This window comes from Rhinopithecus bieti, unplaced genomic scaffold (genome assembly GCF_001698545.2).
Source record: "Rhinopithecus bieti isolate Rb0 unplaced genomic scaffold, ASM169854v2 scaffold_7684, whole genome shotgun sequence".
Lineage (NCBI taxonomy): Eukaryota > Metazoa > Chordata > Mammalia > Primates > Cercopithecidae > Rhinopithecus > Rhinopithecus bieti.
Genome location: NW_016806071.1, coordinates 2,982,413 through 3,009,253, shown reverse-complemented (window position 1 = coordinate 3,009,253; position 26,841 = coordinate 2,982,413). Strand labels below are relative to the sequence as shown.

Sequence of the window (26,841 nt, the reverse complement as noted above, 5' to 3'; positions counted from 1 at the left end):
GGGGAGAGCGTTCGGCCGGCTGGGCGCGGCTCGGCGCTGGGGCGCAGCAGGTACAGGGCGCTGGCGGCCAGGGTGGGCCGGGGGGCCGGGGGCTGAGCCCGGGCAGCGCACTCAGACTTCCTCGCCTCTCCGGATGGCTCCAGCAGCTGCCTGGGGCGGAGCCGCCGCATCTCACCCCCTCTGTAGGACCCTGCACTGAGGGCACGGCCGGAGATCTCCTCCTCTGGAGTGCGACCCCTGCGCAGTCAGGACCCAGGCAGGGGCCTTCTCCTCTCTGAGCAGAGGCAGGTCCCCGTCCCCAGGCCCCTCCCGCTGCGCACATCTGGAAAGAATCTGAGGGCGGATGGGGGCGGGGGCTGGAGTGGGAGGACTCCGGCGGGCGACAGGGAATGTGGGGGGCAGGTGGAACTGTGTAGGGGCGGGGACCCCTGTCAGGAGAGCCTGGGCCCGGAGTAGCCCGCGTCTTTCCACGTTGACTCTTCAGGCCCCCTAGCGAGTCCAACCTCCACCTCTTTATAGATAGAGAAACTGAGGCCCGGAGAGGGGCAAAGATCTGGCTCCAGGGCGCGTCGGCCGCCGGATGGGTCCCCTCCGGGGCTCGGCTTCCCCGGCCACTGTGCCGCCCCAGCTTGGTGCCAACCACTGGCGGCCTGGAGTCCGTCTGTCTGTCTGTCTACTCGGCTGCTTCCCAGCCGGTACAACTGGACGGAGGAGGGGGTGGGGGTCCGCGAAGCGCTAGGAGCGAGGTCCGCGCCTTTCTGCTAATGCAGCGGAAGCCCCAGGTTCCAGGTCCCCGAGCCACAGCCCGGCCTGGGGCGGGGGATGAGATCGTGGCGTTGGAATACCTAACGTGCCGTCAGGTGGAAGAGGAGGTGGTGGCGGGACGGCGAGGCTCCTGGCAGCCTCGGGGGCTGGGGTTAGGAGAGGGCGCCGCAGCCTTCTGGAGAGGAGCAGGCGCGGCAGCAAGAGGCGAGCACCCTGGCCCGAGTGCGCGCGGCACTGACTGACCTGGTCCGTGAGGCGCGGAGGATGCGCCCCCAGCGCTTCGAGTGAATTACTGACCTGTCTGCCCTTTCGATTACCGGCTGGCCAGGGAAGGGGAAGCTGTGGTCTCCTCCACTCCAAGAGGCGCCACTGGTGTGAACCGGGAGAGCCCCTGGGTGGTCCCGTCCCCTATCCCTCCTTTGTATAGAAACCTTCCACAGTGGGAAGGCAGCGGTGAGGCAGAAGGGCTCATGGTGAGCAAGGAGGCTGGCTGGCCTGCAGGTGCACAGCATTCCGAGGTAGGTCACTCAGAAGAGCCTGGGGACTGCCCTGGGAAAGACCCGTGGGGACTGGTCTGGGGGTTCTGCTCCCTCATGTCCACTCTTAGGGCCCAGGACCCAGTCTACTCTAGCCTCAAGTGCAAGTTAAGAAGTGTCAGAGTCACACGACTGTGTTTCATGTCATCTGTGGGCACACACTTTATCCCTTCTGCCTGAGTCTAGGGTAAGGGATTACTAATGGTGGCACTTTTAGGCTTGGTGTAGTCATACATGAAAGTGCTGATCGTGTCCTGCTTGGAACCCTTAATGAGTCCCTGTCACCAACGCTAGCATGGTGGTGGAGGCCCTTGGCCACCTGGGCCTCCCACCCTGTCCACCCTTCCTTAAACACACATCCCTCTCCTCTAGCCCCACCCCTGCCTTTTGATCACACCCTGCCTCTGCCTAGAGGGCTGTTTCTCCCACTTTGTCCACTTGGAGAACTCCTGCTCAGCCTTCAAGACCAACTCAAGCCTCTGGGCAGGAGTCAGAAGACCCACATTTTACTCTTGGCCTTGGCTTTAACACACTAATTTGCAAACTGGGGGAGTCAGAGCAGATCATATTGCAGATCTTAAGATCTTTTCCAACTCTGCCTTTCACAAAGTCATTCATTCAGTAAACATTTCCCCAGCATCCACTCCAGGCTTGGGGAGACAGGGGAGGCCCAGCTGAGACTTGAAGGATAAAGCTGGCCAAGGTTGCTGTGGAAGCACCCAGAAACACCCTAACCCAGCCAAGGGGGCAGGAGAGGCTTCCCTGAGCAGGGGCATTTGAGTAGGAGCTTTCTAGGGATGGGCAACAATGCCAGCCCTTTTTGCTTGAGCTCCAAATCTGCAGAATGGGAAGACAAACATGTAGTCCCAGGATTTCTATTAGAGTCGGTAAGATGCAGCTGTTTGGGGCCCAGCACAGAGCAGGTGGTCAGTCGATTTGTACTGAATTTGGGTGTAGAAGGAAGGTAGTGCTGGGGGCTGAGGATCCGCCTCTTGATTTGGGTCTCCCTTTCCCTTCCTTCTTCTAGTCCTACCTTAACCTCACACTTTGGGCCTTGAGGTTTGGTTCCCTGGTGGGGGTTGGAGGAGACGGTGGGTCCCGCTTACTTTCTCAGTAATAGTAACCCCTGCTATGTCACACCTACTTGGTGCCAACGGTGACAGGCTGAGCCTACCATTTCATTTAATTCTCACAAGTAGCTCCCAACTCCGTTTCTTAGACTAGTGAACAGAGGCTCGGAGCAGTAAAGTGACTCATCCAGGCTTACACAGCAGTCAGAATTGGAACCCATGCCCTTCTATCTCTAAAGCTCTCCACATGAGAAACACTCACTGCTGGCTGAGCTGCCCCTCTGTCCAGGGGTCTGAGTTCTTCCTCACCAGGTGGACTTGAAACTCCTGGAGACCAGGGAGCTCCCCTGCTCTTCCCCACACACCTCCCACACGGCTGGGTACACACAAGGGGCTTTAGGGGGCTTATCTTGCTCCATTCTTAGAAGAGCAAGGCTGGGTACAGTGGCTCATGCCTGTAATCCCAGCACTTTGGGAGGCCGAGGCAGGAGTCCAGAAGTTCAAGAACAGCCTGGGCAACATAGTGAGACCCCATTTCTAAAAATAAAAAATTAGCCAGGTGCCAGATGTGGTGGCCCATGCCTATAATTTCAGCTACTTGGGAGGCTGAGGTGGGAGGATCACTTGAGTCCAGGAGCCCAAGGCTGCATTAGCTGTGATTGTGCTACTGCAGTCCAGCCTGGGTAACAGAGTGAGACTCTGTCTCAAAAAAAAAAACGAAAACAAAAACCACAAGTAGGAAAATTTAGATGCAGATGGGTCAGTGGTATGGCCAAGGTCACACAGCTAGTAGGGCTGGACCTGCCCAGGACCTCACAGCCCTGAGAGTGGCTGGCCAGGCTGGAGGGACCACACTCCATGCCCTGTCTGTCCTTCCTACCTCTCCCTCCATTCCTGCAGTCCAGCACCTCTCTGCCAGGGTCAGGCCCCCTTAGCCCTCACCCACCCCAATTGCACAGCCTCACGTCCACCCTGTGTCATGCTCCTGCCCTTCAGTGGTCCTCATCTTCCAATGATAAGGCTCACACTCCCTAACCTGGCCTTCACATCTCTCCTTTGTGGCCTGGGCTTGTTGTGGCAACTGTGCCTGTTTGTATCACTCCCAGTCCCTATCCCCCACCAGACACCCCACAGGTACTTGGCTAATTTTTTATTTTTAGAAATGGGGTCTCACTATGTTGCCCAGGCTGTTCTTGAACTTCTGGCCTCCTGCCTCAGCCTCCCAAAGTGCTGGGATTACAGGCATGAGCCACTGTACCCAGCCTTGCTCTTCTAAGAATGGAGCAAGATAAGCCCCCTAAAGCCCCTTGTGTGTACCCAGCCGTGTGGGAGGTGTGTGGGGAAGAGCAGGGGAGCTCCCTGGTCTCCAGGAGTTTCAAGTCCACCTGGTGAGGAAGAACTCAGACCCCTGGACAGAGGGGCAGCTCAGCCAGCAGTGAGTGTTTCTCATGTGGAGAGCTTTAGAGATAGAAGGGCATGGGTTCCAATTCTGACTGCTGTGTAAGCCTGGATGAGTCACTTTACTGCTCCGAGCCTCTGTTCACTAGTCTAAGAAACGGAGTTGGGAGCTACTTGTGAGAATTAAATGAAGTAGCAGGCTCGTGAGTGTGAACTGTCTTGCTTCTGGGCCTTCGCACACACCGACCCCCTTGCTTGTATGACCCTTTCCCTTTTGCCTGGTAGTCACCTCTTAGAATGGGATTATAATACTCAGCTTATGCATAAAGCTGCAGACCAGCACTGTCCAATAGAAATATAATGTGAGCCACAAATGCAAGTCACATATGCAATGCAACATTTTCTAGAGGGGCCATTTTTTTTTTCTTTTTTGAGACAGGGCCTCACACTGTTACCCAGGCTAGAGTGCAGGGGTGCGATCACGGCTCACTGCAGCCTCAACCTCCTGGGCTCAGGTGATCTTCCCGCCTCAGCCTCCTGAGTAGCTGAGACTACAGGTGCATGCTACCTCACCTGGCTAATTTTTTGCATTTTTTGGAGAGATGAGGTTTCACCATCTTGCCCAGGCTGGTCTCAAACTCCTGGGCTCAAGTGATCTACCTGTCTCAGCCTCCCAAAGTGCTGAGATTACAGGCATGATCCACCTTGTCTAGCCAGAAGCCACATTTTAAAAAGTAAAATGAAACTGGTAACATTTATTTCACCTGTTCAAAATATTATCATGTAATCAATATAACAATAAATGGGATTTGATGTCATTAATATTAATATTAATGAGACATCCTACATTAGTTTTTGTACTATGTCTTTGAAATCCATGGACACTACATTTTATACTTGCATCTCTATGTGGACCAGCCACATTTCAAGTACCCAGTAGCCACGTGTGGCCCGTGGCTAATGGAGTGGCCGGTGCAGCTGTGGGTCTCTGGAGGGCAGAAGCCACGCTGAGTCCTCTGTCTGGGTCCCCTGCTCCCCGTCGTGCTTGGCCTAGGGGAGAGCAGCATAGCATTGTTGATGTGATGTGGGCTGGGAGCTCAGCTTTGCCACTTAACAGCTGTTCACTGGCTGACCCCACTGGGCCTCAGCTCCCTCAGTTGTAAAGTGGTGATGATAACATTTTCAGTATGGTGCACAATGTTAATATAAATTCAATATTTTTATGGATACAGTTTACAGATTTTTACAGACACCAAACAGAAGGCGAGGAGGCAGAACAGCCTGCCTGGTGTGTGCACAGGATATGTGAGACCAGAGTTCCTTCCCCTGGATTCTTCTCCTTGGCCTTCTGCCCTGATTGAATTTGGGGCCTGGGCCTGTGCCCACACTCCCACTCTCAGAACACCAGACTGCAGTGGGGTCAGATGGGCAAGGGGCTTCCGGCTGTTGAGCTGGCTGTGGAGTTTATAATGTGCTGTGGGAATGATGGTCTGTAGACCGGTGTTGGGTCAGGGGGCAGGGGCAGCAGGGGTGTGGTGGAGCCAGCGTAGGGCTGGGCTGCTGTGGGTGCTACTCGCTGCTACCGACTGATCCCTGGAGCCTGGAAGCTGCAGGTGTGCCGGGCTCCCTGGTTCTCTGCTGGGCCAGTGGCTGAGACCTGAGTCTCCATAAACCATGTGGATCTGTAGGGTCAAGCAAGTCTGGCTGCCACCCCTCCTGTCTCCTCTAGGACCTCCTACTCCTTGGGACCCCTTTTATGCTGCTCCACCCACCCCCAGTCTGGGTGGGGAGTGGTTGTTGGGACCAGGGTCTGCTGCCCCCTCCAGATGGAGGACAAGGATCTTTTCCACCTCACCTGTGTCCCAGTGCCCAGTACAGGCCCAGGCACAAATGGGCCCTTACTTCAGATAACTGGCTGAGCCACCAAGTGAGGCAAAGTGGTATCTGAAATCCCACGGCCACACAGGGCAGCAGGAACTCAGACGCTGCTACAATGTCTGCAACATCTTCTGGGAGGAGGTGGGCCTGAGATTGGGTCAGAAAGCACAAACGAAGGGCCAGGCGAAGTGACTCATGCCTGTAATCTCAGCATTTTGGGAGGATCACTTGAGGTCATGAGTTTGAGACCACCTGGGCAACATAGAGAGACCCCATCTTTACATAAAATTAAAAAATTTGGCTGGCATGGTGGTATACCCCTGTAGTCCCAGTTGCTTGAGAGGCTGAGGCTGGAGGATCATTTCAGCCCAGGAGCTCAAGGTTACAGTGAGCTATGATTGCACCACTGCACTCCAGCCTAGGTGACAGAGTGAGGTCTTGTCTCAAAAAAAAAACCCAGCAAGATCTACAAGATCTAGACAAAGGAAGGAAAAGGAGCAGGAGCAGAGGATTCTGGAGTGAGCAGTGGTATGGCAGGGGTGCAGACCATGCCCATGGAACAGACAATTAGTGAGTGGCAGGAAAAGCTAACGTTTATTGAGCACTTACTGTGTGCAGTACATGCATTTCACTGACCCCTCCCAGTCTTCCCACAAGGACAGTGCTGTTATCATACCCAAGGATGGGGGAGAAAGCTGAGGTTTAGACGATTATAGTCACGTAAGAGCCAGAGCTGAGGCCAGAGCCAAGGTTGCAGCTGTGGCCGCTAGCTCCAGACATTAACATCATTGTCAAGCTCCCCATTTACAAAACCCTGTTAGGCCCAGGGTCTTGCCAGACCCTTCTAGCTGCTTTATGGTCATGGTTTCTGATCTGGTGGTGGGGAGAGAGGCTCAGCCTGAGCCTGGCCACTCAGCTCAGGAGTGAATGTCCCCCGTGCTGGAGGCGTCCCTAGCAGGTCCTTGCCGCTGTCCCTGCTGCTCACTTAGTGCGGCATGTTCCTGTGCATGATTGCTGCAGTGGTGACAGCAGCTCCTCATCACCTAATAGCATCACCTTATCACCTCGTCACCTAAAAGCCAGGTGCTTTGTGTCTTATCTTACTCCACAGAAGCTGTGTGTTTAGATGTATTATATGCATTGTACAGACAAGGAAACTGAGGCTCAGCAAGTCAGAGGTGGGACTCAAACTGGGATTTGTGGGACCTGAGAGTCAGTGAACCTGAGCTACTAGCATGTCTTATCACAGCCCAGAGATGTCTGAGTCCCTGTAAAGAGAACCCAGGAACCCACCAAGAGCTAAGCGTACGCCATGGGACTGCTGGGACAATGGCATCTTCTAGCATCTTCCTCTGTGGGCTTGAGATCATCCCCTGTACCTCGTCCTTGCTGGACCCGGGGGCCATGCCTGGGAGTGGTCTCTGGCAGGCAGTGGTCACTGAGTACATCACGCCCTGGTGAGGGCAGCTGAGGGGATACCCATCAGGAATGGGACTTGGGAGGCCATGAGGGCAGCAGCAGCTGTAGTCACTGATGTTTTCTCTGTGCCGGGCACTGGGCTTGACCTAGTGACACAGAGAGTTGCTCACAGCTCTCTGTGGGAAAGACACCTTTGCTATTCAAAACCCAACCCAACTAATGCTAAGCTCTGGGTGAACGCAGTCACGGGGAGCCCCAGGGCATCGCAGCGTCCTGCTGCTCCCCCTCTTCCCATGTCCATAGCACTGAAGTTGGTTCCTAGAAAAGAAAATGCTGATTGCACAAGAGAGAGGAAGGGCACTCTAGGCAGAAGGAACAGCATGTGCAAAGGCCTGGAGGGAGGAGCTATCCAATAGTCCTGTAGAACTGGGGGCAGTTGAGGGGACAGTTGGAAGAGAGTCAGGACCAAGTCAGGAAGACCTGAGAATGGCAATCTGGAGAGCTGGGACGCACCTTGCCGCCGCTGGCTTACCATGGCCTGTGGCTGCTGGAGGAGGCACGGGGTCTTCCCACACCACCAGTGCCAGGATAGCAAGGGCTCAGCACAGTCCAGCTCGTGTCTCAGCTTCCCCTTCTAGGAAATAGGGGTACAGACTCCTTAGGGTCAAGCCTGCTGAATGAAGGCTGCAGAAGGTTTTGCAGACCTGCCAGAGGACAGGGCTTTACCTCGTCCCCCGCCTCTGGAGGGCAGCCTGGTGGGGGTTGGGCAGGTGCGGAGAGTGGCAGTCAGTCATCGGCTGGGCTCTGAGGACGGTCCAGAGTGGGCCCTGCTTTGTGCTCGGGAGGGCCTCATCATGACTTTCGAGGGCCCCAATTGTGTCCACTGTGTCTCACAGGTTCCCTCAGCCCTGGCGCCCAGGCGCATCTGACTCGGCACCCCCTGCAGGCACCATGGCCCAGAGCCGGGTGCTGCTGCTCCTGCTGCTGCTGCCGCCACAGCTGCACCTGGGACCTGTGCTTGCCATGAGAGCCCCAGGATTTGGTCGAAGCGGCGGCCACAGCCTGAGCCCTGAAGAGAACGAATTTGCGGAGGAGGAGCCCGTGCTGGTCCTGAGCCCTGAGGAGCCCGGGCCTGGCCCAGCCGCGATCAGCTGTCCCCGAGACTGTGCCTGTTCCCAGGAGGGCGTCGTGGACTGTGGCGGCATCGACCTGCGTGAGTTCCCAGGGGACCTGCCTGAACACACCAACCACCTGTCTCTGCAGGTGAGGTCGGCGTTGCACCCGTGGTCACGGGGGCTGCCCACACACCCTTGGCTCCCATCCCAGAACCCCGATATTCCCAGCAACCTGTTCACCCAGAACCTCCAATATGTGCCGCTCTCCACTCCCAACCACAGGTTCAGATTCCTGGGGCCCTGGCTGCACTAGGTGACACCCCTCCTGATGTCTCAGTCATGGAGCACTGTGTTAGTACAATAAAACCCCCTTTGCTCACTTAGCGTCCTGGCTGGGCCCAGTAAGTTGAGCCAGGCTCTGTCTGAAAATGGACACAGACCTGCCTAGCAGCTGACCCTTTGAATGCACAGCCACCATTACAGGGCCAGGAAAACCAGAGCAAAGTAGACCTGACAGAATACGGAGGGGCCTGGGAGGATGGAGTGCTGTCTCCAGCCAAGGGGCAGGCTAGAATTTGGAACCTTGAGAGGTGGGACACAGTGTCCAGACCGGGAGCACCCTGGAGTGCAGGCGCACCCATCCTTGCCTTGTGTGGCCCAGCAGCCCTTGGGAGATGGAGGGGCTGCAGCACCTATTCCCAGAGGCGATCAGGCCCAGTGCAGGAGAGCGACTTGCCTTCCGTCATCCACACTGGTGGGTCTGAGCTGGCGGCCGTGGTAGCCCAAGGCCAGGGCAGCTACTGAGAAAAAGGGCCATGCTGAGCACAGCTCTTACTGTCACTTTCTTTCATCCACACACCAGCTCTCTCAGGCGCCTGCATTGGGCCTGTGGTCGTGTGTGGGGGCTGGGCATGGAGGCAGGGCTCAGCGTTCCCTGCCCTTTGGGTGCTTACAGTCAGTGGGCGAGGCAGAGACTTAAACAGATAGAGGCACCAGATGGAGATGGAAGGACTGTGTGTGGGGCCCAGAGCAGCCTCCTAATCCAGCCCCAACCCAATCCAGGAAGGCTTCTGGAGGAGGTGGTACCTGCCCCAGCTTTCCATGTGTTCCAAGGGAAAAGGGGACTGCAGGGCCAAGGAGGGGAAGGAAAAGTGATTTCTGGCTTGGGGAGCAGCTGTGGCTGCCTGTCACGAGGTGGGAAGGCTCCAGGAGCAGGTCTGGAGGAGATAGCATGTCTAGTTTGAACTGCCCATAGATGTCCATGTGTGGGCTCCCTGAAGGCCGGACCCACACAGCTGTTGTGGTCACTGCTGTGCCCCAGAGCCCATATCCAGACCTGGCCCAGAGCTGGCACTGGGGGTCTGCTGCCATGGGGGAGAATTCCAAGGGAGGCACCCAGCAGGTGGACTGGATTCTAGGACTGGAGCTACGGGTAGCGAATGGAGTCCAGGGCACACTCCACTAGGCTGATGCTGCCTCCTCGCAACCCCCTACCCCCTAGAACAACCAGCTGGAAAAGATCTACCCTGAGGAGCTCTCCCGTCTGCACCGGCTGGAGACGCTGAACCTGCAAAACAACCGCCTGACTTCCCGAGGTGAGGGGCCGCCCAGAGCCCAGGGTCAGGGACACCGAGTGGGGCCTTGGGGGCCTGAACAAGGCTGGGTGCCCAGGGGGAGAGCTTGGCCCTGTGGATCTTGGGGTGTGGATGGAAGAGAGCAGGCCTGGGCCGGTCTAGCAGTGGCAGCTCCACATGGGCAAGGGGCTCCCTCTTCTTGCCTGAATACCACACGGGTATTTCTCTTCTTCTTCTTCTTCTTTTTTTTTTTTTTTTTTTTTTTTTTTTTTTTGACATAGTCCCTTACTTTAATAATACATACACCATGTTATCACCATGGAATGTAAATTCAGGTTAGACAAGAGAATTTCACAAGTGTAATAACATTCTGTAGTACATGAAAGTTTGTGTATACTGTCTGGCCAAACCAGCATGCTCATAAGTCATTCATCAATTCCATTACAGGTCATTTGTTTAGTTAAATGTTTATAATTCTTAAGGAGAAAATAAGCAACACACACATTTTTAAAGTGTTCACTTACCTTTGCATGAGTTAAAATACATGATTCTGTTTCAAGATGACATTTCAAAATGATTCTAATACAACAGCAGCAAAAATATAATTCTGCAATTACAAAAGAACTAAACTAGAATCCATAAGTTATTTTCATGTTTACAATTGTGATTCTTTAATAAATATTATTATTGTGCAATTCTATCGCAAGCTTTCTAAATTTGGTTTAAACACACACATAGGTAATATCAGTTGTGGGAGACTTTACAAGTTATATTCCATGCACTTTTGGACAGAGTTCTAAAAGAGCCAGCCAGTCCACAAGACAGATAGAAAAAAGATAAATTAACTGGGGAAAATAGGACCCTTATATAACATCCAAAACATGAGATTCTGCAGCAAACTGGGAATACATCAGGGTTGGCCTGGACAACCCCGGTGCCCTCCGATCCTTGTGTCTCCAACCCTTTCTATTCCTTGCACTTGAGACTCAAAGGTCTGCCTGCCTCCTTGACATATCCCCTAGACGTCCCTGTCTTCTTTACAACTAATTTCATCTGAACAGTTTAAGAAGGTGGACATCATCAAGTGCATTCAGGTGATGTGTTTCAAGATGTCTAACTAGGCCAGGTGTGGTGGCTCATGCCTGTAATCCCAACACTTTGGGAGGCCAAGGCAGGTGGATCACCTGAGGTCAGGAGTTCGAGACCAGCCTGGCCAACATGGTGAAACTCCGTTTCTATTAAAAATACAAAAAATTATCCTGGTGTGCTGACGGGCGCTTACTCAGCAGCCTCCGAGCTACTCAGGAGGCTGAGGCAGGAGAATCGTTTGAACCCCGGAGGTGGAGGGTGCAGTGAGCTGAGAGCTTGCTGTTGCACTCCAGTCTGGGCAATAAGAGTGAGGCTCCATCTCAAAAAAGAAAAAAGCTGTCTAACTAAAGCAAGCTCCTCCAACAAGACCAAGAGAGGCTCTCTCCTTCTAAGGCTTAGGATTTGCCCAGAATTCCTGATACATGGACTAGCCCATACCAACAGTCATGGCTCCTACAACAAAGCCTTGGGCTGCCACATGCATGTGGATCAGATGAAGGGACATTTTCATATTTCCTCTGCTCTTCAATTTGTGTAATCCCTATGCAACAATGGCTGCAAAGTCTGCCATTCCAATGGGACACATGGTACCTCTTTAGCTTTCTGAAGAAGTTTGGATCCCTGATCTTCATTATGTGAAAACTGGGAAACCTCTGTGTCTGTTGATATAGTGATTGCTTGAAGAATCTCCCTAGAGTGAGAAAACCTCTTACACGCCAACCAGCTTCTGATCCCTCCTGTGCGCCCCAGGCGGGTGTTTCTAAGACCTGGGGGATGCACAGGAGAGACGCTTCAGAGAAGCTGAGCTTCCAGATCCTTGTCGCAGGTTCTTCGGTTCCGAGGGCCTTTAGAACCCAAGAGTTGTAGAGTCCTCACATTTTAAAAGATTTTGTTTTCCTGATCATGAAAATAACATCTGATTGGGATAGAAACTTTGTAAAACAAAATAGAAAGAGAAAATTTCTCCTAATTTTGCCACTTGGAATTAACTACTATTGACATTTTGGCGTATCTGTTTACATTTTTTAAAAGGCAGCTTTCTTGAAGTATCATTTATATGCCATACGATTTACCCAATTCAAAGGTACAATTGGCTGAGTTGTAGTTAGTGGGGCAGCCATCACCACAGTCCAGTGGTCTTTTTTCCTTTGTGTTTTAAACTCGTGGCTGAACACATGCTATGATATCACAGCCTGCTCTGTTTCTCTTCGCCGTTCAGCTCGGCCGCCTCTCTCGTGTTGCTAAAGCCTCTCATTGACCATCCTCTTACACAGCGGCAGCAGGGTGTTCCGTGGAGAGACATGCCAGTTTATATAACTGTTCCCTCTTGTTAGATATGTGGGTGAGGTCCAGCATCTGGGGGTCTTGGAGCCGGGAAACGAGGGTCAGAGGCCAGCCTGGCAGGGCTCCCGGCAGCAGTCGAGTCCTGACTCATCTGCCAGATGGAGCTGGGGTGAGCCAGGTGGTGAGGAGGCCCAGAGCTGCAGCCCCACCCTGTGTGGAGCCATTCCTAGCCCAGCCCACCTGCCTGTGGACGGGGCTCTGACCTTCTGGGGCTCTCCCAGAGGGGAGCACTTCTTCCTGGCAGAAAAGGGTCAGGCTGGGTGCTCTGCCGCTGGCCTGACCTCTCTGGGGTCATCCCCACTCAGATCGAGGAGTCAGTCTCTCAGTAGATAGTAACTGCCTGCTCCTCTGAGCCTGGGCTCCTGTGAGCAAGGAGAAAGAACAGGGCTGGGCGGGCCCTGCCAACTGCTTGGGAGGGGATCTGAGCTGCCTCTGCCTCCCCAGTCCTGGCAGGCGGCTGGCGGAGGAGGGTGGGTGCTTGCTATGCTTCCCTGTAGCGTCTCCTTCATCCAGGGCTCTGACCGATGCCTGTCCTTTGAAGGGCTCCCAGAGAAGGCGTTTGAGCATCTGACCAACCTCAATTACCTGTACTTGGCCAATAACAAGGTGAGGGGCCCAAGGCAGGGTGGGGGGTATGCTGCCCTGTCCTCCAGGCACTGTCTTCCCTGAGTTCCATGAACTTTCACCAGGGCCTTTCTGGACTGGCTGCTGGGTCCCTGTTGCTGCTCAGACATGGCCCCGGGTCAGGGGTGGGGAAGACCCTGACCCCATGCCTATCACTCAGGGCATCAGAGTGTGTCAGGTCATGAAGACAGAAGCCAAGACCCACAGGAGTGTAGAAGGGGAAGAGCTTGTCCCCACTGGGGAATTCATACCTGGAGGGCTTCCTGGAGGAGATGGCATTTGAGCAGGGGCATGGAGGGTAATAGGATTCTAGGCAGGGGCCCCAGGGTAGGGGGGCACTGCAGTACAAGGAACGTCATGAGTGAAGGCACAAAGATATTCATGTTCAAAATATTTGGTATGCTCCAGAGCTCTGTCCCAGCCCCTCCTCTCTCTCCACTCTCTGGAGGTTACCTGTGCCCTCCCAGACTCTGTCTCCCATCTGCATCATGGCCATGTCCAGTGGCTGTCTCCAACCCTTTCTACTCCTTGGACTTGAGACTCAGAGATCTGCCTGCCTCCTTGGCATTTCCCCTAGACATCCAGTGGAAGGAAGCTACAGCTTCCTGCCCATAGTCCCCAGACCCAGTCCTCCTCTGTCTTCCCAGCTCTGTAAGGGGCATCTCCAGCCACCTACGACCTCACTGGTCCAAGCCACAAATGGTGCCTCTGGGCCCTGAGCTTCCTCACCCTGTCTAGTCCCATTGAGGTCCTCAGCTCTTACCGCACTGGCCCCCATCCCTCACCTGGACGCTTGCCTCTTCACTTGCTCCCCATTCTTCGAGCAGCCAGAGCAACCTTAAAGTCACACCCATCGCTTCTTGGCCTTTTGGCTAAGATCAGGTATAAAAGTCACACCCGCCTCTACCCCTTATCCACTCGGGATGAACCCAGGAGGACGGGCAGGGCAGGGGACAAGTCCTGAGGGCTTTGAATGCCAAGCTGAGTGCTGAGGAGATCCAAAGAGGTTTGGGTTTTGTTTCTGCAGGGGGGTGGGACAGGTTTCAATTTGAGAAAGATGGCCTGGTTGCAGGGAGACACAGTGAAGGGGCCCCGGTGGTCAGCAGGCAGCGGGACCCACGGCTGGCCTCTGCTCCTCCATTGCTCTTTCGGCCCCAACTCTTCCCTTCCCAGCTGACCTTGGCACCCCGCTTCCTGCCAAACGCCCTGATCAGTGTGGACTTTGCTGCCAACTATCTCACCAAGATCTATGGGCTCACCTTTGGCCAGAAGCCAAACTTGAGGTCAGAGGTCGGGGGTGGTCTGGGCTTGGGCTGGGGCAAGGGGAGGGGCTGAGGTGGAGGCTGCCATCCTATGTGAGGCAGAGACAGGCCTGGAAGGCGGCCCTGTGCTCAGGGCTGTGGTGAAGGGACACCCAGGGGCCCTAACAGAGGAGGACAACTTGGGCCAGGAGGCGAGGACAGAGAGTGTGGTCTACAGGAATTGTGGGGAACCAGTGAGGATGTCCCCACTTTCCCAGCCCTGGGGGGAGGGGAGCATCTTTCAACAGGCAGAACTGCCCTTCGCTGAGCTGCACTGGGAGGAGCGACTGCCCCGCGGCATAGGTGTGCGAGAGAGCAGGGTGGTGCGGGCGGGGTGGGGGGCTGCTGGGGAGCCGCCCCCAGGACAGTTTGGGGGCTGGACAACCCCAGTGCCCTTCCGTCCCTGCGTCTGCCGTCTCACTGACTCTCCATCTGGCTAAGGACCCCAGGGCCACTGTGCATGGCCCCATCCCACACATGGAGGTGCAAGAGAGGCCACACAGCAAAACTGAGCTGTGTCTGTCACAGATGACCCTTGTTCCTTGTCTTCCCTCCTTCTAGTATGTTGGCTGCACGAAGGCAGGGTCTGTCTCATTGGTTGTGTCCACTGTTATGCCCTCAGTCTAGATCAGCTCTGGCATCTCGTATATATATTTATTTATATACCTCATATATGTGTATGTGTATATCTATATTTAATATATTATATTACATAATATATTCACTATATATTTGCTGAATGGATGAGGGTCACCTCCTCTGAGACAGACCCTGTGCTGGCACTAGGGCCAGAGAGGCAGGCAGAGATAGGCCCTGTGTTTAGGAAGTCCTAGGAAGTCAGAACCAGGCTGCGTGGGGTTGGCAGGCAGGGATGAATGGGCCGCAAGTCAGGCAAGGACTCCAGGGCTGAAAGGGTCAGGGGTCGACTGAGACCTTGAAAGGTGTGGGGAGCCTCTGCCAGGGGTCAGGAAATCCTATTTCTCCCACTAGCTTATGGGACCACCTGTGGTGGGGCACGGCCCCCTTCTGGTCCTTGGTTCCGTCAGCTGTGTAGGCAACATCTGAGGTCCTTCTAACTCTCTACCCTTGAGTTTGGATGGAAGGAGAGCAGCCTGGGCAAGGGTTTGGAGGCTCACCAGGTTAGCCGGCGCAGGGCCTGGGGAGCCCAGGTGGGTGAGGACCTGTGCCTCGACCCGCAGGTCTGTGTACCTGCACAACAACAAGCTGGCGGACGCCGGGCTGCCGGACAACATGTTCAACGGCTCCAGCAACGTCGAGGTCCTCATCCTGTCCAGCAACTTCCTGCGCCACGTGCCCAAGCACCTGCCGCCTGCCCTGTACAAGCTGCACCTTAAGGTGGGCAGGGGAGGGGTAAGGAGGGGCACAGCAGACCCCACGGCCAGGGCACTGGGGCAGGGGCCTGTGGGGGAAGAGCTTAGGCCCACATGGGTACAGGTGCCCACATGGGTCCCTTCCTGGTGGCTTCCCAGACTCCTCTCCACACCTCATCCCGAGGCCCTGACCTTGCCCTCAGTCCTCCCTCACATTCTCCTCCCTTCCCTTCATCCCCCAGAACAACAAGCTGGAGAAGATTCCCCCAGGGGCCTTCAGCGAGCTGAGCAGCTTGCGCGAGCTGTACCTGCAGAACAACTACCTGACTGACGAGGGTCTGGACAATGAGACCTTCTGGTGAGTCCTTGTCTCGCCAGGTTCTTGGCGTGACCACGGGGCCCGTGAAGCTCCTTCAGGGCCAACCACCCAGCCCAGCCCCTCACACATGTCCCCTGTCCACCTTCCCTGGAGAAGGAACTTTAAGCCTTGTGCTTCTGTTGACATCTCTGTCCCTGGGAACAAGAACTATGTAGAAGTAAGGACTTCCAAGATTCCAGTGAGATAAAGAAGCATTGGCAGAGGCTGGCTTCTTGGTACGAAATATAGACTTAAGCATTCTTGTTGAAGGCAAATACATTTTCATTTTTATAAGGGATCAAGGGAGCCATAAAAGGCTATGAAAAGGTTAAACAGTGGTCTTCAGGTAAGCTCCTGTATGTCAGAAAATGCTGGATCCTTCCTGCACCAGAATATCACTGAGTAAACCCAAGGAGCGAGGACTGAGGGCCCACAGTCAGTGAGCGGCAGAGCTGGGAGGAGCTAGTGGCAATTCCCCAGCCACTTCTCTTGGGAATCGTGGTGGAAACGAGCACAATGTGGGCTCCTGCCAACCGTCTTAATTCCCTCCCTGCCCCAGGAAGCTCTCCAGCCTGGAGTACTTGGATCTGTCCAGCAACAACCTGTCTCGGGTCCCAGCTGGGCTGCCGCGCAGCCTGGTGCTGCTGCACTTGGAGAAGAACGCAATCCGGAGCGTGGACGCGGACGTGCTGACCCCCATTCGCAGCCTGGAGTACCTGCTGCTGCACAGCAACCAGCTGCAGGCGCAGGGCATCCACCCGCGGGCCTTCCAGGGCCTCAAGCGGCTGCACACGGTGCACCTGTACAACAATGCGCTGGAGCGCGTGCCCAGTGGCCTGCCTCGCCGCGTGCGCACCCTCATGATCCTGCACAACCAGATCACAGGCATCGGCCGCGAAGACTTTGCCACCACCTACTTCCTGGAGGAGCTCAACCTTAGCTACAACCGCATCACCAGCCCGCAGGTGCACCGCGACGCCTTCCGCAAGCTGCGCCTGCTGCGCTCGCTGGACCTGTCGGGCAACCGGCTGCACACGCTGCCACCTGGGCTGCCTCGAAATGTCCATGTGCTGAAGGTCAAGCGCAATGAGCTGGCTGCCCTGGCACGAGGGGCACTGGCGGGCATGGCCCAGCTGCGTGAGCTGTACCTCACCAGCAACCGACTGCGCAGCCGGGCCCTGGGCCCACGCGCCTGGGTGGACCTTGCCCATCTGCAGGTAAGCGGAAGGGAGGAGGCTGGGCCATGTCCATGGAGGGGGGTACTGGCATGGCTGCCCAGAGCCCACCTGTCTGAAGGGTGAGGAGAAGGGCTGGGTGGTAAGGGAGGTTCCTCTGGTATGGCCAGACTGAGCTCATTCACCTTCAGGTATCTGCTGGGTATGCTGGCTAGGGCGAAGCTAGGTCTTAGGGGAGGCAGGAGGTGGGTCAGGCAGAGGGTGTGGCTGGCCTGCTAGGGTGAGCCCAGCCCACCTGCAGGTACAAGAGTGAGGGGCAGAGTACAGCTGGTATGGCCAAGCTGAACTCACCACCTGGAGATACAGGTTTGAGAAGGGCTGCGGAGGCAAGGAAGGTCATGGCTGCAGGTAGGGGCCCCAGGCTCAGGGGGACCAGGGGCCAGTTTAGGTGGTATATATGGGAGAGTCAAGCTCACCCCTTTGCAGGCACAGGAGTAGGTGTGTGGAGAAGTCTGGGCTTTGGGATGGGAGGTAGAGGGGCCAGCTTGAGCTGTGGGCCCACCTCACCAGTCTGCAGAGGGCTGGAGGTGGGGATCTACTCATGCTTTCTGGGGCTGGCCAGTCAATGTGGCTGCTGTGACCACATGGTCAGAATTAGGCAGGGATGCCTGGGCACATAGTTCACTTTGGTAACAAAACCCCCAACTCAACCAGTGTGGGTGAAAGAGAAATCCACTGTGTACGCTGGCTCATGCCTGAATCTCAGCAGTTAGAGAGGCTGAGGAAGGAGGATCACTTGAGCCCAGGAGTTCGAGGCCTGCCCGGGCAACATAGTGAGACCTCGTCTCCACAAAAAATAAATTAAAAAAATAATTAGCCCGGTGCAGTGGCATGCACCTGTATTCCATTACCCTGGGAGGCTGAGGTGGGAGGATCACTTGAGCCCAGGGAAAATGGAGCTGGCAGTGAGCTGTGATCACGCTACTGCACTCGATCCTGGACCACAGAGAGCTGTGATCGTGTTACTGCACTCGATCCCGGATCACAGAACGAGACCCTGTCTCAAATTAAAAAAAAAAAGGAAACTCATCAGAGAACCTGGGTGGGAAGGTGGGGTGCTTCCAGGTTAGGGGCCGCCCAGTGGCTTCAGCGGCTCCCTGTGGGAACCCACTTCCCTGACTGTCCTCCCCCGGATGCCAGGAATGTGATGATTGGAGAACGGCCTGGGGCCTGGCTGTTGTGCTGGGGTCGCTGTGGGTCTTACACCCTTGCTCCTGGCCTCTGTACCTGTGGCCCCTGAGGTCCATAAATGGGCAGTCCCACCCAAGCACCTGCTGCGGCCCCCATCCAGGGCCAGTGGGGTGAGATTCAGAGTCTGGAGGATCCCTGGGCTCTGCCCACTTGAGATCTTTGGGAATGACAAAGTCTAATGGGAATGACAAGTGTGTCAGGAGGTAGGACTGTGACACCCAAACATCTTGTCTGTGAGTTTATGTGGGAAGGCACAAGAAGCTGGGTAGGACATTCATCAATTAGAATACCGGTTTGGAGTCAGGCACACCCAGCTACAGCCTTTTACAGGTTATGTGATCTTGGAAAATCACTGAACCTCTCTGAGCCTCTATTTCCCAATCTGGTAAGTGGGGATAGTTATAGACACTCCCTCCTCCACACAGGGTTGTTGTTAGATTTAGATAGGCTGGGGGCTTGGTGGGAGTTTTATAAGCTGTTAAGTGCTTTGCACAGGTGGGAGTCCCTGACTCCCTTGGTCGCCCCTGCAGCTGCTGGACATTGCCGGGAATCAGCTCACAGAGATCCCCGAGGGGCTCCCCGAGTCACTTGAGTACCTGTACCTGCAGAACAACAAGATTACTGCGGTGCCCGCCAATGCCTTTGACTCCACACCCAACCTCAAGGGGATCTTTCTCAGGTAGGAGGCCACTCGAGGCCCTGTACACACCCCTGTGGGGCCTGCCCCAGCTCCAACGGGACAGCTGATGCACGTGGGAACAGCTTGGCTCCACTGCTGACTGTGTAACCACGGCTCAGCTCTCAAGGGTGGGGACAGTCTGGCCAGGCCTGATGTGGTTCCTAGGATTGTCAAAGGGCTTTGGAAACGTTAGAAACCAGTGTTCACGGGTGTTGTGAATGTTACTGTGGCAGAAAGGGTGCCGGACAGCATCTTCCTGGTTTGCAGCTGAGAGAGCTGAGGCCCTGAGAGCGCAGGTGACTGCTGTGTCTGCAGCCATCCAGGCTAGGCCCGGGCCTCACACTCAGGGATAGATGTTCAGGTCCTCCCTGGGTTCTGGGGCTAAGAGATGGAGATTTGGAGTGATTCAGGGGATGCAGCTCCCTGAGGATATGAGGGGCTTCCATGCAGCAGAGCCAGGATGGTTCTTCCCAGCACTTCCCATAATCCCTGCCCCCAAATCAGAGAGAAGGAGACGGGGCAGAGAAGAGCAGTGTGTGCTCCCAGGAGCTCAGTTGCCCAGAAGGCCCAGGGCTTGATGACATCAGGATGGCTTGATGTGTGCCTCAGGCATCTACAGGGGAGCTGAAGCACAGAGAGTGAGGGGCCTGAGATCAGAGCCACAGCCTCCACCTTCCCACCCCTGAGTATGGCCCTGGCCCGGCTCAGCACTGGCCTTGCCTGTGTGCCACTCCACATCAGGCACTGCGGTGACCCCTGGCTACCGCAGCCCAGGAGCCTCAGGCCTTGGGGTTAATGCCAGGGACGGCATAGAGACAGCTCCCAAAGATGTGGCTTCCAAAATAACAGTGAGAGTGTGCGCAGAGAGAGACCCCTCACTTTGCAGACTGGCCCAGTGCCAGTCCCACCACAAGCTGCGGCTGCGCTGACCAGCCTGTACCTTCCATCATGCACCGCGCTCTCAGCCCCTGGCCTTTCCAGCCTGCTGCACCACTTTCCAGGAGGGCCGTTCTCTCCCCTGTTACCTTCTGGAGAGGCCACTTGGGGGAAGGGAGGGTTCCTTGGGGGTTGGGCTCCTGGCACTGACTCCGCCTTGATGCTCGCACAGGTTTAACAAGCTGGCTGTGGGCTCTGTGGTGGACAGCGCCTTCCGGAGGCTGAAGCACCTGCAGGTCTTGGACATTGAAGGCAACTTTGAGTTTGGTGACGTTTCCAAGGACCGTGGCCGCTTGGGGAAGGAAAAGGAGGAGGAGGAAGAGGAGGAGGAGGAAGAGGAAGAGGAAACAAGATAGTGACAAGGTGACCCAGAAGTGACCTAGGTATGTGGCCTGTGTGGGGCAGCACACACTTCTGCTCACTGCTCTTTCCCCTTCCTGATCCCGATACAGAGTCTTTCTGTCCATTCTTCACCCTCCGGCCTCTGCTTCATCTGCCCATTTAGCAAATTTATAAGAGCACTTGGGATGTACCAGCCCTGAGTGAAAGGTTGAAGCCTATGGGAGGCCCACACCTTCCAGAAGATTCTCACCCAGGGTGTGGGTGCTGTCACGGGAGTGCCCGGGGGGCACTGAACATGTGGGTCTGGGTTCAGGAGTGAGGTCTGGTCAGGAGAGAGGGCTCCAGGCATTGTCAGCCTTGAAACAATCACTGAAGCTGCAGGGAGCTGGGGAAGCTTGCCGTGAGAGAGTGAGTGAGGGGGTCAGGCAACGTGGGAGAGCAGACTGAGACAGAGCAGTTAGGAAAAGAGGTAGGAAAACCCCAGACTGCCATGGCCAGAGGGCATTTGCACATGTATGTAAAACAGTGCACATATGCACATGCACACAAATGCACACAGATGCACCAACACACATACATTCATGTGCACACACGTCTCAACATGTACAAACATCCACAAACCATGCACAGGCAGAATACACACACCACACTCATGCACACCACCACACATGCATGCTTGTACTCCATGGCATACTTGCAGGCCTAGACTATGTACATACTTGCACACACATGTGTACATGCATGTGAGTACATGCACACAAAACACCCACGCGTACCCACACACACAGGCCCTTACGTACACACCTGTATGCCCACATGTACACATGATGTGTGCATGCACAGGCCTGTCTAGAAGTGGGGGACTTGGCTGTGTCAGTGCTGCTGAGGGGTTGAGGGAGCTGAGCACTGAGGGAGCTGAGCACTGTGGAGTGCCCACTGGAGTTTTCCACCTGGAGGTTGTCTGTGACTTTGTAGCCACAGGGGAAGCTGGGGTGAGGAGAGTGGCTGGAAAGGAAGTGGGTCCAGGCACTGCAGACAAGCCTTTTGAGAAGTTTGGCTGTGAGAGATGAGAGAGGGCAGAGGTGGGAATGGGGTGTGAGGTTCAGGAAACGCTCATTTTCTGAGCCTCACAGGAAGCAAAGGCCTCTCGAGGCAAGCCCTGTGTGAGGGGCTCTGGGAAGATGCCCCAACACACACATGCATCTTCCACATGCATCCATCCTCTTAACGGAGGGGGCCGGCTTGGGCGCTGGTGGGAAGAGGCTGGCCTGGAGGGGGAGTTACCAATGTAGGAAAGAGCTGACTGTGAGGCCCCCTGTGGGAATGGTAGAAGTTGCAGGCTTTAGCAGGAGGGACAGAGGGCAGGGTGCTGCTGTCACAGGCAGGTTGGTAGCTTCGTGGCCGGATGTGAAGCCATGTCAGCCGGGTGCCTCCAGTCTTCCGTTTTCTCTGTGCAGCAGGGAGCTGCTCCGCAGACCACAGGTATGGAGAAGACGGACAGGTGGATCCACCCACAGCTGGGTTTTCAGCTAAGAGTTCAGGACAGGAGGGCAAGGAACAAGGGAGTGTGTTGGCTGGAGGCTAGCTGCAGGCGTGGGTCCCAGGATCAGGCTGGGTAAGGAAGGAGGTGCAGACAGGAGGGGTGGTGGGCAGGGACTCAGAGAAGGATGTTGGAGAGGAGCCAGGAACGATGGTGTGGTCTGAGGACAGAGGAGAGGTGGTGACGAGTGAGCCAGGCTGAGGGTCACAGGGCCAGGGCGTAGCTGTGGGAGGGGCTGCTGGGCCACTGTTGAGTGTTGACTGAAGTAGGGCCTGGGGCAAAGAGGAACCAGAGGGGGCTGTTGAGGGCCCCTTGGGTGGGTGACAGAGGGAGCTGGGAGAGGGGCGCAAGTTGATGGCGAGAGAAGAGTGTACACAGGGGTGGGTATCCACATGTGTGGAGGGGCTGGCAAGAGGCTGAGCTTGGGGGTCACCTTCTTCAGCTCCCAGAGCCCGGGAGTATGAAGGTGGAGCCGTTCTCTGAGGCATTGTCCTCACACATCGTTGGGGTTGGCGACAAGATGACGGGCCATTCAGTGAGGACACCACAGCCCTCATGAGAGGGGCTGTGGAGTCCTGGGGTGGGTGAGAATCTGCCCCATCTCAGGTCAGTTGAGTGGGGCTCTGGGAGAGGCCCCGGGGAGTGGCTGGTGGGACCCAAGGGCCTTCTGGCATGAGCACCCCACTGGTTTTGGGCTCCCAGGGCCAACGCTCCCTCCCTCCTCACAGTAGCCTGGCCTGTCCAAAGCCCCTCCAGCTGGGCTCACACAGCAGGCCCCCCTCAGGCTGCTTGGGGTGGTGGGTTTCCCCTGAGCTAGCCCCTGACTCTCTTTCTTGTTCTGCAGGACGATGAACCGCCGGACTCCTTTCTGCAGCACACACCTGTGTGCTGAGCCCCCCACTCGGCCGTGCTCACACAGACACACCCAGCTGGACACACGGGGCATCCCACATGACACAGGCTGACACAGTCTCATATCCCCACCCCTTCCCGCAGCATGTCCCACGACCAGACACGTGCACACATGTCACACCCGCACACACCCAGCTCAGCCACACACAGCCCGTTACACACTGCCCTCCAAACCACCACAGTCTCTGCCACATACCCACTACCACTGCCACACCCTTCGAATCATGCAGGGAAGGGTCTGCCCCTACCCTAGCACACACAGGCACCCACTCCCTCCCCCTGCTGACATGTGTATGTGTGTACACACCACGCACACACACATGCACAAGTCATATGCAAACAGCCCTCCAAAGCCTACGCCACAGACAGCTCTTGCCCCAGCCAGAATCAGCCACAGCAGCTTGCCGTCTGCCCTGTCCGTCTGTCCGTCCGTTCCCTGGAGAAGACACGAGGGTATCTCCATGCTCTGTGGCCAGGCGCCTGCCACCCTCTGGAACTCACAAAAGCTGGCTTTTATTCCTTTCCTACCCTTTGGGGACAGGAGCTTTTAGGACTGCTGGCCTGGCCTGGCCCATCCTGCTCCTCCAGGAGCTGGGCAGTCACTCTGCTAAGAGTCCTTCCCTGCCATGCCCTGGCAGGACACAGGCACTTTTCCAATAGGTAAGCCCAGTGGAGGCAGGACGGGAGAGCCCCTTGGGTGCTACTGGGGCCTTGGAGCAGGAGTGAAGCAGAGGCGATGGGGCTGGGCTGAGCCAGGGAGGAAGGGCCCAGCTGCACCTAGGAGACACCTTTATTCTTCAGGCCCGTGGGGGAAGTTCCGGGTGCCTTTATTTTTTATTCTTTTCTAAGGAAAAAAATGATAAAATCTCAAAGCTGATTTTCTTGTTATAGAAAAACTAATATAAAAGCATTATCCCTATCCCTACAGCCTGTGGCTATGTCTGTGCATGCTTCCTGCCAGGTGCTGGGCTGGTGCCGGGTGGAGGGGGCAGGGTACAAGCCCCTCAGCGTCCCGGCCAGACCAGCAGGCATCAGTGGAAAGTTCAGTTATCGGGGCCCGCAGAGTAGCTGCACAGGCAGGCATCCCGGAAGAAGAGGGCATAGCCCCCGGTGAGGGGGCCTGGAGGTGTGTGCAGATGGCCCAATTGGGAATAGCAGGTGAGGCCTGAACCAGCACACACGGCAAGGGAGCTCACTGTGCATTCCCAGAGGTGGAGCATCCAAGCAAAGGACCTCCTGGGCTTTGGGCCTGTTAAGGGCTCACCTGGAGGGTCATGGGTCATCTTCACTGAGGGGGCGTTACCAGTGGGTTCTGTCCCTTAGAGGACAGCAGGGGACTGGAGGCAGGCCTGGGAGCTGGAGCAGAGCTGACGTGGGGGCCCAGGTCTCTGCAGACCTTACCAGGAAAGAGCTAACAGATGTATTCAGTGTGCTCCCCACCCCAGTGGGGGGCAGAGCTGGGAGTGGGAGAGGAAGCCACTGGGAGGTGGTACCCAGCTCTGAGCTAAGAAGAGCCTCTGATGGGCAGAGCTGCCCCACGGTGGATTGAGATGCCCGGGAAGTGGTGACCTCCCTGCTGCTGGAGGAGTGTGAGGATGCACCTATCAAGTCCACTAAAGAGCAGACTCCTGCCTTGTGCTGGGACAGACTCGATTGCTCAAGGGGTCTCAGAGATGTGACACCAAGAAGGGGCTGGTAAGCCTGTCCGCATGAAGGTGGAATGACTCATTGGATGACATCTAACCTCTCCCAGGTGAGGAGGCCTCAGCGAAGGAAGGATGCTCTCATGGAGGCCTACAGCCCCCAGCCCTGCAGTGGGAGGAGGTGTCCTGGGGTCATGCTCTTCCCAGACTCCTCAGACTCCGCCCCTGGGAGGAGGGCGGAAGGCGTTCAGGAGTGGGGCGCTGGGAGCAGGTGCCCTCCTGACGCTGGTGAACTGGAGGAGGCCTGTCCCCTCCCTGGGCCTCAGTGTCTTCATGGGCATCATGGTGCAAGCCCCTCCAGACCCAGGAGCTGTATCTTCTCCCCAAGGCATATCTGGAACAGGCTGTGTGGCCAGGGCCCTTCTGAGTGCCCTGCAGGCCTTCTGGAGGCAGCCTGGGGTGGGAGAATGAGGGAGACCATCTGGAAATGTCCCTGGGCACGTCCCTCTCTAAAGCAAAGCATTCACCACAAGGAGCCAGACTGGGAAGGAAATGTGTTTCTTCTTTGGGGACCGATCTCAAGGTCCTGCCGGCAGAGCAGAGCCTAGACCACAGCAGAGAGGTCTGTCCACACTGGACAACGCCCTGCTGCCCTGTGGTTATTGAGATAGGCTCCTGGGTAGGCTAGCTTGTACTCTGTCTTCTGCATGTGACAGCTCAGACAGGACTGTCCTTACTGCAGCCACCAGGACAGACTCCTCTGCACTCTGGCTGCCCATACACTGGCAGGCCTGTCCACACACTGGCAGCCTGGATAGACCTGTCTATACTCCAGTTACATGGACAAGCCTGTTAGATTCTGGCCACCTGCATAGGCCTGTCCATATCCTGGCTGCCCAGACAGGCCCGTCTGCACTCTGGCTGCCTGTATTAATTAGCCCAGTAGCTAATATCATATTCACTGGCTAGCATAAGGTGTTGAAGCCCACAATAAGTAAAAAACAAAATAACTTTATTTAGTCAACACTGACTTTGCAAACACAGAAAGGAATAGAAAACCTGACTCCACTTGGATGCACAGGCCTTTGGGGAGTTCTGACACCAGGGCTCCATCGGCAGGTCCACCAGAGCATCCTGGCTGCACCTCCCTCCCGGAGTCCTGGTTTGCCTACCTATCCCGTGGGAGGCTGACCTGGATGTGTCACGGGGGCCTTTCAACTCTAGTAAAGACATCTATCTCCACATCCAAGGAGCTTTGCAAGAGACACGTGGAGGGACAGGAGACTGGATGCACTGTGGCCTGGGGAAGGCAGTGGGGCTCGGCCCTGGGCTGCTCCCCATGGGGAGAGCTATGTGGCTGAGGCCACCTGTTACGGGGTGTGGCCTGGGTCTGGACACAGCTACAGGCTGCCCTGTCCTCCAAGAGGAGAGGCGGGGCTTGAAAGATTTGAGTTAGTGTCTTGACCTTAACGTGAGACCTTGGACAAGTGTTTTCGGCTCTCAGGGCCTCAGCTCTGTCATCCAGAAAGTGGGGCCGGATAACCCCTGCCAGCTGCCCTCACCGGGCTCACACCAGGGAAACTGTCACAGCGGGGCCTCGGGCAATGCCGGGCCCATCACTCCCTGGTTGGGGCTCCCCAGTGCGGCCTTTCCCTTCTCTGAGATCCATTTTCTGTCAAGCGGGGTAAATTCCAGCCTCTCAAGGGTGAGAAGAATGTGTGGTCCTGGCCCCTGCCGGCTGCTCAGGAGGGTTGGAGAGTTGAGTTTCTGCCTCAGGACCCTGCCCCTGGAGGCCTCGCCTGCCCCTGCAGCTCCGCAGGCTCAGACATTGGTCTCCAGCTCACTGATCTGGATGGTGCAGTGGTCCAGACTCACAGCGGGCGGCTCCTCGTCCTGCTCCACTTGAACGGGGACGTGGTGGGGGCAGGTGGGGCCCAGGGTGAGCTCGGAGGCCTCGGCCACACTCTTCACACAGCCATTCTGCTGGGCTGCCACAATCTCCTGGAGGCTCACTGGCTTGGTCTCGCAGGGCAGCAGTTTCTGGTGAAGGGAAACAGGCCTTGGTAGCAGCAGGAGGGAACAAGGTTAGACACTAGGGAGGACTGAGGGCCAGTGGGGCAGAATGAGCTCAGGGCTAGGAACCACAAGATGGATTTTCCTACAGACATGCTGTGTGACCTTGGCAGGTCACAGCCTCCCTGGGCTCCTGTTCCCAAGCTGTCCTGCCTCCCACTAGAGCTGCCTTAGTAGAGGAGGGGACTTAATCCACAGGGTCCAGCTGGGGAATCAGTGGCTCCCCTGCCTGACCTCAGCTTCTTCCCCATGATGCGGGGACAGCCTTCTCCATTTGCCTGTAGAAGGAGCCTGAAGCCCACACAGCCTGCACAAACCTACAAATGCTCACATCGTGGCTAAACGGGACAGACCATCCCTACACTAGAGTGTAAGTTCCATGAGGGCGGGGAATTTTATCATATTTTGTTCCACTGTTCCTCCTGTGTCTGTATCAGCACCAGCCACAGCGGGTGCTCAATAAATAGATGTTAGAGGAATTAGTCACC

The 26,841-nt window shown here is 56.0% G+C and overlaps 2 protein-coding genes and 1 pseudogene across 7 annotated transcripts in view; 1 reads left to right on the top strand and 2 right to left on the bottom strand.

Moving 5' to 3' along the window:
* Positions 1-23,561, top strand: part of PODN (podocan) — a 24,384-nt gene extending 823 nt beyond the window's left edge. For 2 of the 3 annotated variants that reach the window (XM_017874579.1, XM_017874580.1), the window contains exons 2-11: positions 7,963-8,329; positions 9,683-9,776; positions 12,730-12,794; positions 13,986-14,095; positions 15,313-15,469; positions 15,687-15,802; positions 16,362-17,019; positions 18,759-18,907; positions 20,016-20,226; positions 22,570-23,561. In XM_017874579.1, coding sequence (XP_017730068.1) covers positions 8,018-8,329; positions 9,683-9,776; positions 12,730-12,794; positions 13,986-14,095; positions 15,313-15,469; positions 15,687-15,802; positions 16,362-17,019; positions 18,759-18,907; positions 20,016-20,199 — 1,845 coding nt within the window. In that variant the 5' untranslated portion in view covers positions 7,963-8,017 and the 3' untranslated portion in view covers positions 20,200-20,226; positions 22,570-23,561. Of the gene's footprint in view, positions 1-6; positions 51-7,962; positions 8,330-9,682; positions 9,777-12,729; positions 12,795-13,985; positions 14,096-15,312; positions 15,470-15,686; positions 15,803-16,361; positions 17,020-18,758; positions 18,908-20,015; positions 20,227-22,569 lie in introns of those variants that run through there. The other variant, XM_017874578.1, reaches the window with a different exon arrangement.
* LOC108531186 (HIG1 domain family member 1A, mitochondrial pseudogene) lies at positions 11,233-12,147 on the bottom strand (annotated as a pseudogene).
* A 1,711-nt stretch (positions 23,562-25,272) lies between the features above and the next one.
* SLC1A7 (solute carrier family 1 member 7) overlaps positions 25,273-26,841 on the bottom strand; it is a 50,752-nt gene continuing 49,183 nt past the window's right edge. For 2 of the 4 annotated variants that reach the window (XR_001886111.1, XM_017874608.1), the window contains exon 11: positions 25,273-26,320. Coding sequence is in view for 3 of the 4 variants with exons in the window: in XM_017874608.1 (XP_017730097.1) it covers positions 26,102-26,320 (219 nt within the window). In the remaining variant the exon portion in view is untranslated. Of the gene's footprint in view, positions 26,340-26,841 lie in introns of all 4 variants that reach the window. The other 2 variants (XM_017874610.1, XM_017874609.1) reach the window with 2 other exon arrangements.